This window comes from Lynx canadensis, chromosome F1 (genome assembly GCF_007474595.2).
Source record: "Lynx canadensis isolate LIC74 chromosome F1, mLynCan4.pri.v2, whole genome shotgun sequence".
Lineage (NCBI taxonomy): Eukaryota > Metazoa > Chordata > Mammalia > Carnivora > Felidae > Lynx > Lynx canadensis.
In genome coordinates this window covers 47,702,429-47,723,042 of record NC_044319.2, presented here as the reverse complement: position 1 = coordinate 47,723,042, position 20,614 = coordinate 47,702,429, and the positions used below count along the sequence as shown (strand labels likewise).

The 20,614-nt window shown below is 34.5% G+C and overlaps 1 protein-coding gene across 3 annotated transcripts in view; it reads left to right on the top strand.

Moving 5' to 3' along the window:
- Positions 1-20,614, top strand: part of CDC73 (cell division cycle 73) — a 136,045-nt gene that overhangs the window by 22,230 nt on the left and 93,201 nt on the right. For all 3 annotated transcript variants that reach the window (XR_003966049.1, XM_030303182.1, XM_030303183.1), the window contains exons 7-10: positions 3,722-3,938; positions 7,780-7,878; positions 10,830-10,908; positions 12,582-12,646. Coding sequence is in view for 2 of the 3 variants with exons in the window: in XM_030303182.1 (XP_030159042.1) it covers positions 3,722-3,938; positions 7,780-7,878; positions 10,830-10,908; positions 12,582-12,646 (460 nt within the window). In the remaining variant the exon portion in view is untranslated. The remainder of the gene's footprint in view (positions 1-3,721; positions 3,939-7,779; positions 7,879-10,829; positions 10,909-12,581; positions 12,647-20,614) is intronic.

Sequence of the window (20,614 nt, the reverse complement as noted above, 5' to 3'; positions counted from 1 at the left end):
GACCTGTCTATAGTTTAAGTGCCTTGTTTGTGTGTTTAGATCTTTTATACTTAGTGTGATTATTGATATGGTTAATTTTAGTTCATTTTGCTTATTTTTTATTGGTCTCTTCTTTGTCCTATTTTTGGAATAAATGAATATTTGTTATAATTCTGTTTTTTCTTTTATCTGTTGACTTACTAGTTACGTTTTGTTATTAGTGTTTGCTTTTGGACTTTTTCTATGTGTGGTTTATAGCATCACAGTCTACCTGCAAGTGTTAGGCTACTTCATATATCATATGGGTACCTTAAAATACTTAGACGTATGCATGTTCTTGTTTAAAGAGTTCTTTTTTTAAAGAGATTTAAGTAAGAAAAAAATATTATGTATTTATAGATACCATTTCCATTGTTCTTCATTTTTTTGTGCAGATCCTCTTAACCTGTTTTTTTCTATTCTTGAAAGACTCCTTTTCACATTTCTTCTTATGTAGACCTGCTGGTGATTAATTCTTTCAACCTTTTTTAAAATAAGTTTATATGTTTTTGAGAGAGTGTGCATGTGCACAAGTGGGGGAGGGGCAGAGAGAGAGGGCACAGAGGATCTGAAGAGGATTTGTGTGTCAGCACAGAGCCCCAGGCAGGGGCTTGAACTCACAGATCGTGAGATCATGACCTGAGCTGAAGTTGGACACTTAACCGAGCCACCCAGGTGCCCCTCAACTTTTTTATTGCTAAAAAAGTTTTTATTTTGCCTTTTTTTTTTTTTAAGGATTTTGACTGGATATAAAATTCTTAAGTTATATCCTCTTAAGGACAAATCTTTGACTATGATGAGTTACATCCTCAGTCATAAGCCCAAAATGCGTTTAATACACCTTACCTACCAAACGTCATTGCTTAACCTAGGCTACTTTAAATATGCTTAGAGCACTTTCATTAGCCTGCAGTTGGGCAAAGTCATCTAATATAAAGCCTATTTTATAATAAAGTGTCGAATATTTCATGTAATTTATTGAATACTGTACTGAAAGTATAAAACAGAATAGATGGATGGGTACAGAATGATTTTAAGTATCAGTTATTTATCATGGTGATTGCACGGCTGACTGAGAGCTGTGGCTTGCTGCCATTGCACGTATCATGAGAGAGCGTCATACCACTAGCCTGCGAAAAAGTGATAATTTGGATCACGGTTTCTACTGAATGCATATCTCTTTTGCATCACATAAAGTTGAAAAATTGTAAGTCAGGACCATTTCTACTTTAAAGATGTACCACTGTCTCCTTGATTACATTGTTGTTGATGAGAAGTCTATCATCAGTGTTTTTTAAATTTTTAAACTTTTTTTTTTTTAAATTTTTTTTTTCAACGTTTATTTTTGGGACAGAGAGAGACAGAGCATGAACGGGGGAGGGGCAGAGAGAGAGGGAGACACAGAATCGGAAACAGGCTCCAGGCTCTGAGCCATCAGCCCAGAGCCTGACGCGGGGCTCGAACTCCCGGACCGCGAGATCGTGACCTGGCTGAAGTCGGACGCTTAACCGACTGCGCCACCCAGGCGCCCCTAAATTTTTAAATTTTTTAATGAAATGTGTCTTTTTTTCCTCTGGCTACTTTAAAAGTTTTCTCTATTACAGGTTTTGAGCTGTTTAATTGTCCCATAACTTGGTGTTTTCTTAATAGTTTTTGTGCTTGAGGCCCATTGAGCTTTTTCAGGGAATGTTTTGTTCATAATTTTTATTGAATTGAGAACATTTCTGTTTTTTCACATATTTGGGTTCTTTTTTTCTATTCACTTGGATAGTTTAATAACTTTCTTCTGTGATTATATTTGTGATATATTTGTATCCATTGTATTTTTTTTTATCTCTATAAGTTGGTTAAATATATACTCCATGTCTCTTTTTAATTTGTTGAATGTGTAGAATCGAGTTACAATAATTATTTTAATGTCTTTGCTAATCCTGCACCTGTGTCAATTTATAATTGTTTTTGAATTTTCCTAAATTTTCTTTAGTTTTGTTTTGGGATATAGTAAAATCACTTGGAAATAGTTTGTTCCTTTTGTGTTTGGTTTTAAGATTTGTTATGTGAGCAGCTTTCACTTAAGATAATTATTCCCCACCCATTGCCTGTACAAGATCATTCAGAGTACCTACTGCCCCAGGGGTGTGAGGTTTTCATTCTGCTTGTGGGAACAGGAACTAACCTTTACCCTCTGTGAGCTCTGGGCATTGTTCCCTTTAATCCTTTTGGCTGGTTTCTATACCCAATTTTTATTTCCTCATATTCCTGTGCTAATCAGTATTCTGGAATATTATATACTTCAGTGTAGCTCTTTCTTCTCTAGTACTTAGGCCTCTGAATTCCAGCCACTTTGGTTTTGCTGGACTCTCAGCTCCATTTCTCAGCTCAGGTAATCCACTTAGTTTTGCCTGGATTATCCTCCCTGTGCCATTTCTGGAAACTTTCAAGGGTGTAAACTGCAGCATTCATAGGGCTCACTTATTCTGGTTTTCATTTGTCATAGATCATGGTCTCTTACTGCTTGATACCAGGTATTTAGTAAGTTACTCTTTAATGTATTTTTGATTGGTTGTTTCGAAGCAGGAGGGTTAATCAAGTCTTTGCTCCTTGATTTTAGGTGGAAGTAAAACTCCAGTGATTGAAAGTTCAATTCACTTTAATTATAATTTAGGAAAGTATTTGCATTTGATTCCAGATATACTGGTATGCTTTAGATCATAAGGAAAAATTGCATAGCATTATATAAAATGAGTCAAATACTAGATGCATGTTGAGCATCTGCTATAAAGTACCTTCATATTTTATATAAACTAACTAGTGTACTATATAATACTACCATATTTAAAACTGCAGGAATTCCTGTCCTTTTTCCAGATGTTGTTTAAATGTATTTCAAGACTGTCATCTTGTGATTAGAATAATAATTTTGTCAACTGTTAAGGTACCCAAACCCTTTTTAACTCTTTTTCTCATTTTACATTGTAAAAAAAGACACTGAACTTATCATCTTAATGAAATTTATACTTTGTGTTAAGTCTTTTTCTTATAGTCTCCAAACATAGCCCCTGTTTGCTGTTTTGCCTGTTACTTGAAAATCAAGTAAAGGAAGGAAAAAGAAAACTGCAAAATATGGTTTAATCTTTCAGATAGTATAAGGAGTATATGTTTATGTGGCATATAAAAACCTCCATCACCTGTAAAATGGGTATGTTATACATTATGACATGTAAGTTTGAAACCTTGAAATGAATTTCAGGGAAAAGCTAAGCTTTGAATTCTTTACAGAATGAAATTTTCTCTCACCACCACCCCCCCCACCCCCGCCCCAGCATGGTGGCATGTGTTTGTGTATGTGTGTATAGTTTCTGTGGATGGAGAGGCATTGGCAAATAAAAGTCTGAGAAAATGTTAAGCACCTATATTAATGGGTTCTACCGTTTCTGGGGGGAAGAGCTAAACACATGAGAAGATTTCTTCTGCATTGATCCTTCTAAGAAATTAGTGATTTACTCATTGAGTAATATTTCTACATGGACTTTTTATAGATCTTAACGTGATTATTAAGTACCAAGTATGTAAGTTTTAGATAAGATCTTAATTATTGCCACTTAAGGCATTTTTACCAGGAACTTATAAGTGTAACAAAATATGTTTATGACGTGTTCAAAAGATCCTGCTGTAAAATTTTAAAAGAAAAAATTGCTTTCAGGTCTTTGTCTGAAGCTATGTCAGTGGAAAAAATTGCTGCAATCAAAGCCAAAATTATGGCTAAGAAAAGATCTACTATCAAGACTGATTTAGATGATGATATAACTGCCCTCAAACAGAGGAGTTTTGTGGACGCTGAGGTGGATGTGACACGAGATATTGTCAGCAGAGAGAGAGTATGGAGGACACGAACAACTATCTTACAGAGCACAGGAAAGGTAATTAAAGTATTTCACTCATTCATTAGAGTGAGTGTGTGTGTATCTAATCTGTGATTGGTTATACAATTGGCTAAAATTTGCTATTAGGAGCAATTTTCAAGTTTTATCTTTGAAAGGTCAGTAATAATACAGGTTTCTAAGTGGCCATATTTACTATTCCATCGTAGTATATAAGAAAGTGATGAAATGTCTGAATCACAGTGCAAGTCGTTGATTTACTCCTCTATTGTAAATCCAAAGAATAGCCCAGTTTTCTTGTTGATCAGGTTTTTGGTTTACTCTAATGAACAGGGAATATTGATGGCCAGCTGTGTGGTCATTAAAATAATTATTGTTTTTCCCCACAAAGTAGAAACTTATGAGAATCAGCAGTCATTTATTTGTGTATTTTATACATATTTTGTTGTGTGGGTGTAGCGATATTTTTCTTTATTAATGGTTTTAGGTGGTTTTATTTTGGTTTTTTGGTTCTAGGATTGTGGGATTCCCCCCGCCTTTCCTCCTTTGTCTCCTTCCATCTCATTTCATGATTACACATAATGCGTTAAAAAAATCCTCGTACATATACCTTTATGCATTTATTTGTATACAGCAAAAGGATTAATTCCTAGAAGCAAATTTCTGGTTAACAGAGATGTATACTTTAAATTTTGAAAGATAAAAATTTGAGCGGCGCCTGGGTGGCTCAGTCGGTTGAGTGTCCGACTTCAGCTCAGGTCATGATCTCTCGGTCCGTGAGTTCGAGCCCCGCGTCAGGCTCTGTGCTGACCGCTCAGAGCCTGGAGCCTGCTTCGGATTCTGTCTCCCTCTCTCTCTGCCCCTCCCCCACTCATGCTCTGTCTCTCCCTCTCTGTCAAAAATAAATAAACATTAAAAAAAAAAAAAAGGAAAGATAAAAATTTGAAAGATACTGGATATTTGGTATCTTTTTTTTTTAATGTTTTTTTATTTTTGAGAGAGAGAGGGAGAGCAAGAGCGAGAGAGCATGAGACTCACACACACACACACACACACGCGCACGCACGCACGCACGCATCAACACATGAGTGGGGGAGGTGCGGAGAGAGGGAGACAGGATCCAAAGTGGGCTCTGCGCTGACAGCAGAGAGCATGATGCAGGGCTCAAGCTCATGGACTGCGAGATCATGACCTAAGCTGAAACCAAGAGTCCTAGTCACTTAATTGACTGAGCCACCCAGGCGGCCCTGGATGTTTGGTATCTTAATGGATCTCCATAAAGAGTGCATTGGTTCTGTTTGATTTACATATTTCCATCTGTCTTTCTCTCCCTCACCTCCCAATTTGCTCTTAAATATTAGTTCTCCACTGATGTGCAGTTGTTAATGGTGATTTAGTAAGGGAGTTTGCAGGAGTGTGTGAGATTGCCAATGCAAGCAAACTTTAACATTGCTTTAGGTGGATTGGTTTTATTTGCAGATTTTGGATTCTGGCCTTATAAGTTTACTGTGCCTTGTTACTATGACTCAGATTACTTGAAAAGAGTATATGAAGGAAGGAATTTTTGTCCTTTTGTATTTTGACATGTTTTACAAAGTACTTGGGGTCAAGATTAGGAATCATTTTCCAGAGCTTAGAATTATATAGAGAAATCTGAGAATATAAATAAACTTCAGTTTTGTATTTGTAAAGTGATCTGCCGATACTAATTTTCATTGCCTAATGTGATTAAAATTTGAATATCACAACCTCCTAATGTTCTACCAATGTTCATTATAGTAGCCAAAATTTTTGAATCTCCTAGCAAAGGAATAAAACTTAGGTGCTATGCTCCATCTTACTTTTAGAATTGAATTTTCAAGAAACTGAGATGAACAATTTTCTTTGAGCTCTAGGTGGCAGGGTTTTCCCATCATTTCAAAACTTAGTGTTCTAATTTCATTTAGTGTTATTGCCACCAGAGTATAATTTAAGAAATAATGGTTTAACGGGGCGCCTGGGTGGCGCAGTCGGTTAAGCGTCCGACTTCAGCCAGGTCACGATCTTGCGGTCCGTGAGTTCGAGCCCCGCGTCAGGCTCTGGGCTGATGGCTCAGAGCCTGGAGCCTGTTTCCCATTCTGTGTCTCCCTCTCTCTCTGGCCCTCCCCCGTTCATGCTCTGTCTCTCTCTCTGTCCCAAAAATAAATAAACGTTGAAAAAAAAAATTAAAAAAAAAAAAAAAAAAAAAAAAATAATGGTTTAAGAATTGTTTGGTAGCTAAGTTTGTTTCTATGAGTGTTAACATTTTTAGAAACCAGAAACAATGTTTTGACTAATAGTCTTTCTGTATTCCATTTTTATCTTCTAAACACTAAAAAATCTTTTAGGTACTCTGTCTGAAAGGCCCTGTGATTTGATTTGATTTGATTTGATTTGATTTGATTTTACTTCATTTTATTCTGTTATTTTTTGATGTTTATTTGGAGAGGGAGAGAGAGTGTGAGCAGGGGAGAGGCAGAGAGAGGAAGAGAAAGAATGCAAGCAGGGGAGAGGCAGAGAGGGAGAGAGAGAATCCCAAGCAGGCTCTGCACTGTTAGTGCCGAACCCAACGCAGGGCTTGAACTCACAAACCATAAGATCATGACCCGAGCTGAAATCAAGAGTCAGACGCTTAACCAGCTGAGCCACCCAGATACCCCCAGGCCCTATGATTTTAGATAGACCTTCATTATTCCAGGGATTAGTGCCTTCTTACTTTCTGAGTTTGTGGAATAAAATGTTCTAGGTACCATGAGAAAAATAAGTATGTTACTTTATAGTTATATCATTATTGCAAGCACCCCAAATAAAGCAACCTGATTTTATAATGCCATTAAAAACATAACTTTTAAACTTAAAAATTAGTAGTGTTCCTTGTTGAAAAATTGATTGGAAGAGATCATTAAAAGGAAGATAATAATCACTTATAATTCTACTACACAGAAATAACTGATAATATGGATTCTTCTGGAGTAAGTGTTCCTCACACAATACTTGATTATTTTTAAAGTAATGAGATTTGATTTTCAAGTATTTTCAGTGATTTTCATAGTAGGATTAAGAATTTATTTGCATTTGTCCCTGTGTTGGCCTTTGTACTGCTGGTAAAAAGCAGTGGTTGGTTAAGTGCTGGCATCTTTGCATGAGTCAAGTTTTTACAGATCTTTTAGGGGCGCCTATGTGGCTCAGTTGGTTGAGCAGCTGACTCTTGATGTTGGCTCAGGTCATGATCCCAGGATTGTGGGATCGAGCCCTGCGTTGGGCTCCAGGTTGAGCATGGCATCTGCTTAAGATTCTTTCTTTCTCTTCCTCTGCCTCTCTCCTCTGCTCGTGTTTGCTTTCTCCCTCTTAAAAAAAAAAGAAAAAAAATCTTGGAAAAGTGTGCATTGACTCCTAACAAACAGTATTTCAAAACTTTCCACATCTCATATAAATTGTAGCAACATCTCATATAAATTAGTACTGGAGTTTATCATATCTAGAAGAAGAGATAGTAGTTGATTTCTTTAAGAATTAAGAAGCCTCTTTTGATAATATATCTGTCATTTTTACTTCAGTGTTAACTTTTTTCCTGGCTACATATTTCAAGAGAGGCAGAATATGAATATCTTTATAGCCAATTAAAGAGTTTAAGTAAAATAAAAATAATAAGCTGTGTTTATAGTATTTGGTTTTTGGATCAGTTTTTTAGTAGTAGTAGTAGTTTGATTTTTATTTATGTATATACTAAAAAACACTTCAGAATGATGTAGTAGGGAAGAACTGATAGGAAGAAAACAGTCTGAAGTTATTTATTAAATAAACTTACTCTCTTTGACTATTTAATTTTAAGTGGGCTAATTAAAATCCATTTATATTTTAGAATTTTTCCAAGAATATTTTTGCAATTCTTCAGTCTGTAAAAGCCAGAGAAGAAGGACGTGCTCCTGAACAGCGACCAGCTCCAAATGCAGCACCTGTGGTAAGAATGTTTTCTTGCTTATATATTAGTTAATTAATTAATTAATTTTGATGAAAATGACTCTTGTTTTTCAGTATTGTAATTTTGATTTAAAAAAATTTTTTTTAATTTATTTTTGAGAGACAATGTGAGCAAGGGAGGGGCAGAGAGGGAGAGGGAGAGGGAGAGGGAGAGGGAGAGAGAGAGAGAGAGAGAGAGAGAGAGGGAGAGAGAGAGAAAATCCCATGGGCTCCACACTATCAGCACAGAGCCTGATGCGGGGCTTGAACCCATGGAACTGTGAGATCACGATCTGAGGCAAAACCAAGAGTTAGACTCTTAACTGATTGGACCACCCAGGTGCCCCTCAGTATTGTAATTTGAAAACAAAGTTTTTAAATCAGTAACTTTTAATTCTTTCGCTGCTTTAACAGTCCTGAAGGATTTGAAAATCTTCCCCACTGTTAAAACTTACACAATGAGATTCACCACACACAAGTTAAAATGGCTTTTATCAAAAAGACAGAAAGTGTGGGCAAGGATGTGGAGCAAAAGGAACCTTTATGCATCCTTGGTGGGAATGTAATTGATGTCACCACTAGGGAAAACAGCATGGAAGTTCCTCAAAAAATTAAAAATAGAACTACTGTATGAACTAGCAGTCCTACTTCCAGCTATTTATTGAAGAAAATGAAAACAGTAACTTGAAAAGATATATGCATTCTCATGTTCATTGAAGCATTACTTACAATAGCCAAGATATGCAAACAACCTGAGTGTTGATTGATGGATGAATGGATAAAGAAATTGTGGTATATACAAACAATGGAATATTTTTCAGCCATAAAATAGATTGTAATCTTGACTTTTGTGACAGCATAGATAGACCTTGAGGGTATTATGCTTAAGTGAGGTAAGTTAGAGACACATAGCTTATTCTCTCTTTTATATGTGGAATCTTAATACCAAAACCAGCTTCTAGATACAGAGGACAAATTAGTGGTTGCTAGAGGTGGGGATGGGTGGGAGTGTGAGAAATAGATAAAGGGGGTCAAAAGATAAACCAACAACAATAATTAAAAAAAACCCAAGCAACCAAAACAAAAAAAGTTACTTCAGCAATAATTCTTAACTAGAGACATACTTGGGTTAGAATCTGAAAGTGGTAAATCTGTTGTATAAAGTAATGTACCTACCTGGGGCGCCTGGGTGGCTTGGTCGTTTAAGCGTTCGACTTCGGCTCAGGTCATGATCTCACGGTCCGTGAGTTCGAGCCCCGCATCGGGCTCTGTGCTGGCAGCTTGGAGCCTGTTTCAGATTCTGTGTCTCCCTCTCTCTCTGCCCCTCCCCTGTTCCTGCTCTGTCTCTCTCTGTCTCAAAAATAAATAAACGTTAAAAAAAAAAATAAAGTAATGTACCTATTCATTTTTGCTTGGGAGAGTCATTACCATTGTTAGAGATATAAACCCTATGGACAGTCCACACTGGGAGCTTTTTCTGAATCATTCGTATCTGTGACTTCTTGGTGAATGTATTGTGTTTCTCTTGATCACGGATCATTTGGTTCTTTCATTGTACCTTAGTTTTAGCCACTTGGGGGTTGACTGCCTCATTGAGTTGCCACTTAGGACTTTTCCAAAGTAAATTTCATGTATGACCTATAGCCTATATTTAAACCCAGATATACCCTCCAGTTTTGTTGAAACTCCTTCGAGCTAGTCATATGATTCAACAAAAGATAAAAAATACAAATAAGATTGTTTTTATTTTATATAGTTTTCAGAAGCATATTAAAATTTGAAAGAGCACTAATACAGTCTGCAAGATCTAGTAGTTTTGCTTGTTCATGAAATCATTGGTATTTAATTTTTTAGAGGTAGGGGACTTTTGTTGGTATTTAGGTTACTTTGAGTTGACTTTCCAGCAAGTACTTAAGTGCCTACTGTTTGTCAGACAGTGTGCTAACAAAAATAGAAGAGATAGCTGCCGTCTTGGAGCTTAAAGTCTAGTAGGACATAGAGATGAGTAAAAAAACTAGTGGAACAACTTACGGTGATAAAATAAGGGTACTTATAATTGTGAATTGGTTAATGTTTTGAATAACGATTGGTAGGAAACTTATGTAAAATCTTAAAACAGTTAAACCGTTATCCTTGTGATTTAGTTATCTCTGTATTTCCATAATCATTAAGATATATAAAAATTTTAAATTTGGCATTTAACTACAGAAGTATATACTTAGTGACAGTCTTGAATGAATTATCTTTTATCTGGATTAATACTTAAGGTAGTATCCTATTGTAACAAAATGAAGAGTATTTTTTTGTCTTTTGGAATACCATGAATTTCCCAAGCAATTTTGGTAATATTCCTTAAATATGCTTTTTTAGGTTATTATAGGCTGAATTTCAGATAAAGTATTTGTGAATTAAGTTTATATCATTAGATTGGCAACTTATTCTAAGTATTTTAACTAAATAATACCGTAACTTCAGTCTTATCTCGTACATTTATATGGGTTTATTGTCATAGTTGTCACATTTATTTAATTTAGGGATTAACAGCAGAATAATTTAGGTAGAAGGTTCTAAAATGTCAGTTCAGTAAACTGAATTAAATTTTTTTTTGTTAAAAACAATTCATAATTGGAAGTTCATTTTTTCATAAAGAAATTGAAGTAATCACAGTGAAATTATTAAGCACACCCATTTTCTTTCTACAGTTTCTAAGAGGTTTGCATTTTGCCTTGATACAAGTTTACTTGGAGTCCTTTGCTCTTGTCCCTTATAGGATTGGTAATTTTTTAGCAGTAAGCATTATCTTGAAAATAAGATTCATATGACTCCCCACGTTTGTCTTATTGGCTCTTGTAAGAAAAAAAGCTTAGAAAATAATATGTTTATTGTGGTTTTTATTCTGAGTTTTAAGTAAGAAGTTAAAATATTAACATGTACCTCCTAATTTTTCTACAGGATCCTACGTTGCGTACCAAACAGCCTATCCCAGCTGCCTACAATAGATATGACCAGGAAAGATTCAAAGGAAAAGAAGGCAAGTTATTTAATTTTTATTTCTCCCTTACTGTGGTGATGATGAACTTGAGAGGTAGTGTTGCCTGATGTTTATGAGCAGGTGTTGGCAAACATCTGCAGGCCAAATCTGGCCCAACACGTATTATTATAAATAAACTTTTGCTAAAACATGGTGACGTTTATGTATTATATGTGGTTCCTTGGTGTTGTGACAGAGATTGTGTAGCCTGCAGAGCCTTAAAATACTATCTGGTCTTTTACAGAATAAATTTGCCAACCCCTGGTTAACAGCCTGGATTCTGGATCTGGATTGCCTGTGTCACAGTTACTTTTTGTGTGAATTTTGATAAATTACTTTAACTGCATTCTTGTTTCAGTTTCTTCTTGTGTTACATTGGAATACTAATAGTAGTAGTAGTATCTATCTCTTAGCTTTATTGTGGGGTGAAACTGGTTAATAAAGCCCCTAGAATAGGGACTGGTATATAATAAACTGTCTGTAAATATTTGCTGTTATTAATATTCTGCTTTTCAGAAGTTTAGATTGGAGGTTCTGTATACCAAATCATATTTCCCAAATTGTAAATGTATACATTGAGAACTTGGGAAGCATAGATTGTAGTAACTATATAAGGATTTATTTTGTGGTAGCCTACATGGTATGCTGGCTAATGTGGTAGTGAACCATTTCCATGTTAGTGTGGTGGTTAGTGAAGTGGCACCAATGTCCTTGTAATTTCATTTGGCACCATCATTTATCTTGACTTAATTTGTGAAAAAAATGAGATAGAAGCAACTGTAAGTTTACGTTTATGATTTTTCTCTGCAAAATCTGAAATCTCCATTTAAGTTTTAGTAAAGGATATACTGCTTCTATATAGTGAATTTTGGGTGCTGACTTAATATACTGGATAAAGGTGTGTTCTGTGAATACATGCTGTACAAGTATAGTGGTTCATTCTTTTATTCGCTGCAGTGTTTTTCTTGTGGAATGAATTATGTAAAGTAGGGTTTGGCCAATTACAGCCTAGAGACCAAATCTGATCCTCTTTGGGCCAAATCAGGCTGTGCCCATTTATTTACTTACATATATTGTTTATCTTGCTTTTGCACTATAACTGCAAAATTCAGCAGCTGTGATATAGACAGATAGCTTGCAACGTGTAAAATATTTAATGTATGACCTTGTATGGAAAGGTGTATTGAGACTGTCCTGGAACCTTTATCACACTGTTTATGGCATTGCTTTTCTACAAATTATATAATATATGCATATGATTATAATTTTGAAACCCAACTTTTTATAATTTAAGGTCTTCTCATGATATTAGAAGCTTTTAGTGCTACTGTAATTGAGTATTAGGAGTATATACTTTGGACGTTATATTTTATTCAGTCCAATTTTTTATATTCCCACCTAACTATATGACTGTTGAGCACAGTTGTATAGTCTTAACCAGCTTCTACACAAAGGGCTTGCTGGTGTGTATTAAATATCTTTTTGAGACTAGTATCCCTTTTAAAGTTTTTGTCTTCACAGGTATGTAATTTAACTTTATATGTATAGTACATTGGATGTTTTGTTACACTATTTAACTTTCAGATTATAATGCAGATGATTACTACAGATTTGTTATTGATCATAAGATACATAAAGTGTAACCCCCTTTCGCAAACCCCCTTTTTTTATAGAAACGGAAGGCTTCAAAATTGACACTATGGGTACCTACCATGGTATGACGCTGAAATCTGTAACGGTAAGTCATTTTGACTGCAGGGGTTCTTTTGTCCCAGGCATTTAATGTGAGTAGCAGATGTCGAGGAAAATCTTTGTTCTTCATTATTTTCTATTTCAGACATTTATCTTTAATGACTAATTGTGCCGATAGATCTGTATGGTGATTATTTGATTTGCGGATATCCTCTCTTTGGTTTAACTGAGTAGTGTGTATAAATAAAAGCTGTTTTGATTAACTTGCAAGTAGGGTGGATGCTACCTGGTTAGAGTATTTAATGCCACTGAGGAGTTACAAGGTCCAATCTGGGAGAGTTATTTTCCATAATATCTTATGTTCTTTAAAACGTAATACCTTTTGCTCTTTAAAAAGACAGATTGTAATGATGGTTGATGTAATATTTACAAAATGTATACTTGTCAGAACCACGGTCTTAGGTGTACACAATTATAAGCCTTCGGGTCACCTTTAACAGACTTTCTTTTATATATTTTTAACCGCCTAAAAATGGTTATTCCTGGATGTTCTGACTAGGCTGTATTTAACACCTAATTTTTATTTAGTCAGTGATAGGAGTTGGTGATGTAGAGCAGGAATTCTGCTAACCCTATTTTGCATATTTATATTATAGATTATTATACCTTTTATATTTTAAAATACTATGTGTATATATTTTAGAGTACCTATATATTTTAAAGCTAATACCAAACTTTGTCTTTGTTTACAAATCATCAGATCTTTGAGGACTCAGTATGACATGGAATCATCATATATATTTGCTGTGATTTCTCAGAATTAAGATATATCTTGTCATGCTTTTCCAGAACAGATAGCAAATAAATGTGGAGAATGTGATATTAAAAGTTGACCTTTCTTATTTTCTTTTTTTCTTCCTTTCTTTTTTTCTGGACAAATTGGAATTGAGTATTAGATATTTTGCTGATACGTTTGTTTTTAAGTTGTTACCAGATTTGTTTTTGTATTATTGAAATTGTGAACTCAATGATTCATTTAACAAGTACTTAGCACGTGTGTCACACCCTGTTCTAGTTGTTAGGACTATAGCTATGAATTAGACAGGGCTTCTGTAGAGAGAGTAGTCAGAGAGACCTCTCTGAGCAGGTGACTGTTGAGCAGAGATCTTGCAGAAAAGCATTCTATGAAAGACAGCTCAAGGGTCAAGATTGAGGCCAGTAGAGCAACAGCATGAAGGCCAGTGTCTCCATGACCTAGTGAATGAGGTGAAGGTGGTAAAAGATAAGGTACACTCATCTTACGAGATCTGCCTAGTTCTTCCTACTTCAAAATGTAACTCACGGCTGTAAAATTTAGCTTAAAAAAATTTTTTTTTAAGTTTATTTATTTATCTTGAGAGAAAGAGGGGGCACAAGCAGGTGAGGGGCAGAGTGAAGGGGAGACAGAAACCCACGTAGGCTGTGCGCTGATGCAGGTCCTGAACTCACAAACCCTGAGGTCATGACCTGAGCCGAGATCAAGAGTCAGACGCTCAACCGACTGAGCCACTCAGGCACCCCTTAACTTAAATTTTTAAAAGATTAATTTACTGACATTTTCTTGGGAATTGAACTTGCCTACTGGCCATTCCCTAAGTGAATTATTGTGAACTGCAGTTGTTATCCTGAGGTAAACATCAGGGTAAGTTTTTTATGGTGGTTGTCATTGTTGTTTTAACTTTTGTCTCACCTGAAATGTCATGAAATTGGTTTCATTGCTGAGCTTCTGTGGAAATAGTAAAATCAGTGACAATTTTTATAGCGATGCTTTTTACAGAACAGTTTTTCTGAAATTCAAGGACAGCATCTTAATTAAACAGTTTGAGAATGATATAGCTCTTTTTCCTCATTAGATTTTGCTTCTAAATATACTTAAAAGAGAGGTGAATTTAAACAAATTTATGGTGTCTGTTTTTACAGAAATAATCACATAAAAGACATTGTGTAGGAATGCAACAGAAAGACTAAAAATGGTCAGATTGCTGGTACTTTTCATAATTTAATACCCCGTTGAATCTCTACTGTTTGTGACTTGATTTATTTTAGCAGTTGTTAGAGAATATATGGAGAGGTTTGAACGTGAAAGCTCTGAAGTTGCTCTGATAATTGTTTCTTTTATTTGAATCTCAGTCTTAATGCTTCCAATATAATGTTTTTTCCTTGTCTTTTTTCTTTTGGAATTATTACCTATTTATGAGCTTGTGAGTTTGACCAACTTTCTTATTCTCCAGTTAAGAAGATTTCTCTTGGGATATCCACCCAGATACACAAAGCAGTTAAATGTATGTTAAAGGGTTTGTTGCACAGGTATGACTTCCTTTCTAGTTTACGTATGAGCTCATTTTAGCTACCGCTCTTTTTCAGGGTTTTGACACATTTAGTTGATCTACATAGTTACTAAGATTAAGATAATTCTACATTACAATTGGTCTGCGTATCTTTTAAATGTAAGACACTAGAGTTCTGTTAGATACAAGACTAAATAAATTAATCAGGTTATCAAATGGCTAGAAAATTTTTATACAGTTGATTTTTTTTTTCTTCATTTGTTACAGAGAAAGGAGTATGTGTTTGGACAATAAAATTTCATAAGAATCAAAAGGTATTGAGAGTTATAAAAATTAAGGGTCTGGCAGGGTATTTGCTAATATTAATATTTTATGAAGATAGTAATTTAGAGAAATTCATTATAGGAATGGAAGCCCAGGTATATTTAAAGTTACAAGGTTGTATAGTTGAGTCTGGTTAACTTTTGAGTCAGGTCAAGAAATACAGAGGCATAAGACATGGATGTTGGAATTGCTAAGGGACTTTTCCAAGTTGGGAGACTTTCCCCAAAATGTGTTAGTTGGGTTGTATAATGTTTAAGAAATACTAGATTAAACATTCTTTGGTATAAGAATCTCATCATTTTTAATATATAAATATATAAATTGGAAGACAAGAATATGCACTCATTCCCAGGCTTGTTTGCCCCTTTCCTCGCTCCTGTTGAGAATACTGGGAAGAACTAGAGTTGTGTAGGATCAGTTAAGTGAAACTGTCTTAGTAGTTTTCGACTGGGAGTAGAAACCATTGGGTTGGAAGTAGGGAACACTGGAATGTGTTTACATGGGTTCCTTTTTTGAAAGGAGCCATCTTAGACTAAGAAAGTGCCACTTGACAGTGCTTTTCATTATGTAGAAAATAAGAGGAAATGATGAAGACCCTTCTTTTTGGGTAGTAGTCAGGAACTCATCTGTGGTTCCCCTGGAGAAGGAGTAAAAAGATAGAATCACACTTCACTCTTTTTATTTGTGAGATTTGGTAATTGAATTGGGAACTACTTCATTTTAGCATCCCATTCTAGCTTGTTAATGTTTAGGTAGGAAGGTCACATACTCTTTTCCTTGCTTATTCTTTATTCTTAGTTCATATTAATATCATTGACTCTCAATTACCTTGCTTTCTTCATTTTTGAGGAAACATTTTGCACTCTGAAGTTGTGCAGATCCAATGCTTTCCTTTAAGACTGTTTGAATGGACTCCAACAGATAATATACTTCTTAAAACATTTTAAGCCTTTTTTTGGGAACCATTTTCCGGCTAGTAAGTGAACTTAGATGGGTATTCAGTACCTACATTAGAGATGTAATATCACCATCAACTTTCATTATTTAGAAAAATCCAGAATCGCAATCTCTCTATAGAGTTATATTCTTGTTTTTAAGTTTATTTATTCATTTTGAGAGAGACAAAGACAGTACCAATGGGGGAGGAGCTGAGAGAGAGGGAGGGAGGGAGAGAGCGAGAGCGAGAGCGAGAGCGAGAGCGAGAGAGAGAGAGAGAGAGAGAATCCCAAGCAGGCTCCGCACTGACAGCACAGAACCATGTGATCATGACCTAAGCTGAAATCAAGAGTCAGACACTAACCGACTGAACCACCCAGGTGCCCTTATAAAGTTATATTCTTAAGCAGGAATGCATATATTAGTAACCTACCAGCTCCCCTGTTTTATAAAATTTCCTTCATTCTCATTTGATTGTTAATTGTTCATCTCTGCTTGAAGTGTTATGGGAGTATTATATTAGCAGTAATGCTCTAGAGTTATGTCTAGAGTCTAGGCCAGCAGAAGATAGAGACCACTGATTAAGACTTTCTTACTGAACACTCTTCTTTCCTTCCCTTCTTTTCTTTAGCAAATAATTTTCGAGTGCTTATGTAATGTTATCGTGTAGATTTTAAGGGTGCCAATGGGAAAATTTCTTCCTAGAGTTAGATGCATCCTGTTTATACATGCTAGTGCACTGACATCATATGCCTCTCTTAGCATACTTTCGGGATCATTCATTGTGCCAATCTAAACATGGCCCCGCATGTTTTATTAGACATCAGTGTCATTTAAAATTTTATTTTATGCACTAATATTTAAAAATAAAAGTATGTCGCGAAGTCTGGATTTTCAGCTTCTTTTGAAAAGTCATCTGGCATGACTGGGTACTGGGTCCACATCTAGAGTAGCAAGAGTCACACGGATACAAAGCAGTGACTACCTTCTTTAAATGGGAATGTTTTCTTTAGGTTGCACATAGGCCTCACTACTCTGTTGTTTTTGATCTAGTGGTCTTGACTTATTTATACAGTTGACCCTTGAGCAACACTGGGATTAGGAGCGCTGAGACCCCCCCATCCCCTTCATGCAGTTGAAATTTTGCATATAGCTCTGACTCATCCAAACCTAACTACTAATAGCCTACTGTTGACTGGAAGCCTTAACTGATAACAGTCTATTAACATATTTTGTGTATTGTATGTATTATAACTGTATCTTATAATAAAGTAAGCTAGAGAAAAGAAAATGTTTAGAAATAGAGAAGAGAAAATTTATGAATTTATTTACTGTACAAATTTATTTACTATAAAAAACCTACATACAAGTGCATTCATGCAGCTCAAACCCATGTTGTTCAAGGGCCAACTGTACCACCTGCTTAGACCTCACTGGCCTTTCAGTTTGAAATTCTTGATCTAAATAAAGGCAGTGTTATCTTGTTAAAGATAAGGTAGTAAGTTGAAAGCACATATGAAAGAACATATTTGTTTGAAGTCAGTCCTGACTGAGTCCCAACTTTTCCACTCACTGTGCCACTAATGAAGGAGAGATTGTTTAACTTTTCTACGAGGGGTCTTGTTTTTATTTCATAATAAAGATAATAGGACTTACATGATAGTACTGTGAGGATTAAAAGAGAGTGTGTAAAATGCTTAGCACAAAGAGGACTCAAAAAAGAAATGATGGTTACTTTTATTATGAAATTATAATTTTGTATATAATTTCAGTTTGACATAGGTGTAAATTTGGCAACTGTAGCTTCATTGGTGTATTTACTATTATGTGTTTAATGATAACGTGTTCATTCAAAGTTATGAAGACTAGTTTATTTAAATATGAGAACTCCTTTCCTCTCTAGTTATTGGGATATTTTTACTGTGTCTTGTGTAAGTTTATTTTAGCATTGTTTATCATGTGAGAGAAAATTGCTGCAAAGAAGTTATCATATAGAGGGAGATAACTTAGGTAGATTAGTTAGGCTTTTCTGTCTACCCATTGAGGCTCATATAAAGAAATGAGGGACACCTGGTTGGCTTAAGGTGGCAGAGTATGCGACTCTTGATCTCAGGGTCATGAGATCAAGCCCCACATTGGACATAGAGCTTACTTAAAAAATATTTTAAAAAATAAATGAAATTTATTTAAATTTAAATTATTTAATTTGTTCAAAAAGTATATTTGGGGAATGGGCAAGATAGGTGAAGGAGATTAAGAGGTAAAAACTTGCAGTTATAAAATAAGTCACAGGGATGAAAAGTATAGTTAGGGAATAGAGTCAGTATTGTAATATACTTATCATGGTGAGCATTTAGTAATATATATAATTATTGAATCACTTTTTTTATATTGAAAATACTTTAATATATGTTAACTATACTTCAATTAAAATTTAAAAAATTAAACAAAAAACATAATAAGTATTGGGATTTTAATACATGGTCACAGAATTGTAAGTAAGAATATTAGTTTTATAATCCCTAATTGTTTGCATTCTAATTTAGATAGCATTCTGATTTAGATTATTCTGCTTAGATATTACATTGCACTTGAAATAATTTTCAGAACTTGTTGACTGTCTTAATATTTCAGGGAACAGGGTGATTCTGTCCTGTCATCATGAGCAATATAAAGTGTACCCCCTAAACGAAACAAAACATTTCGTTTCTGCCAGTAACTCATTATATGTCTTAAGCTTTTGAAAGTTAATTTTATGTGTTTACTACCTGTTACATGAAGTAATGCTTAAATGTTAACGTATTAATACTTTATACAGTTTATTTAGATGTCTTTTTATAGACTTTTCTAAGAGTTCATCACTAAATTTTCTGTACTCCCTCCTATCCCTTTTATAGTAGCTTTGCCCTAGTGTTTTCCCCAACATTTTTTCTTTTTTTTTTTTTTTTTTTAACATGCTCATTATAGATCTGGACTGTGTCTGTGTACATGGGAGATAAAGTATAAGAGAGATCTGTTATTATTTGTTGGCCTGTTTGTTTGAGCAAATTAGGCTTCAGTTTTCTCATCTGAGAAATGGTGTTATAACTTTCTCTGGGATTTGTTTTGAGGTTTACATGTGTACAGGTATACCTTGTTCACATTGTTTCAGTGCTGTTTGCTTGTGGCACTGAATTCATTGTAGTTATTGTGGAAATATTTTTATATTAGACATACGTAACATTTGTAAACTCTTTATACTGAATGATACAGAAAACAGTCTTCCCTTTTTTAAGTTGGATAGTATTTAGACTGAACACTTATTTAGATGGGTTGGGTATTAGTCTCCTTACGCTGATACCTTCTTGAGATATTAAAGTCTCATTTTATCTTAGGTTGTGTCAGCATAATTGACATTTGATGCTAATATAACTCGAGAAATGAATTATAAGAACATTAATAGGTGTCAGGAACGTTTCATGCATATAAAGTATGTTATTTTTATAATACTGCTCTTTATGTTTTTTAGTTTGTGTGTTTTATTGAGCTTTATTGAAAAACCCATTGCACAGTAGATAGTACTTTTGGTATAAGCCAATTCAATTAAACTGCATTAATATAGCTTTTCATTTCTTTAAAGACTAATTATTGGTTTATCCAAAGTGTCTTAGAGATTTTAATGTATCTATAAGAATATCTTTAAAATTAATCTACCCATGACCATGTAGTTAATATCATGGTCACAGAACTTCTGAGACTTATTTTTGAAAGACGCATAGACCAAGTTAATGTTGGCACATGTGTCAGAAGTAATCTAGAAACTGTTGGGTCATTTTTAATAAAAGTATTAATGTCACCTTTTTCAGTGTTTTAATACTGATTAATGTAAGAACAGGAGAAAATAGAAACCAGTTTAGAAATAACAATATTTCATTAACAGCATGATAAAAATTTGTACTATGAAGTCTCAGTTTAATTATATAAATCTTTTAATTGTAATTCCATGTGTAATGTTATAGTTATTTATGACTCATGTGCACAAAAGCAAACCTTAACTTGTTTTTAATATTCTGTCTTGGACATGCTATAGTATAGCTTTTTATTCTGATTTCTAGTTACCTTAATCAATACAACTTCAATCCATTGGACATACTTCACTTTTAAATTCTAACTCCTTCTCAAGTATAGTTTTAGACTAATCACCATTGTTGTTTAACATAGACGTGATTTATTTTATGTATTACATATTTCTCTTCATTATTTTGAGGAACAAAGGTTAATATTTAATGTTTCATTTAATTTCATAACAAATTATTTGAATCTGTTTATTCATACAAAAAAGCCCTAGTATATTTAATAACATTATATAATTGGGTGTTTAGATATTTTCTTGATGGGTAGGTACTTTTCTGTTGGCTGTTGTTGGCTGCGTTTTAGTTTGCTGTATC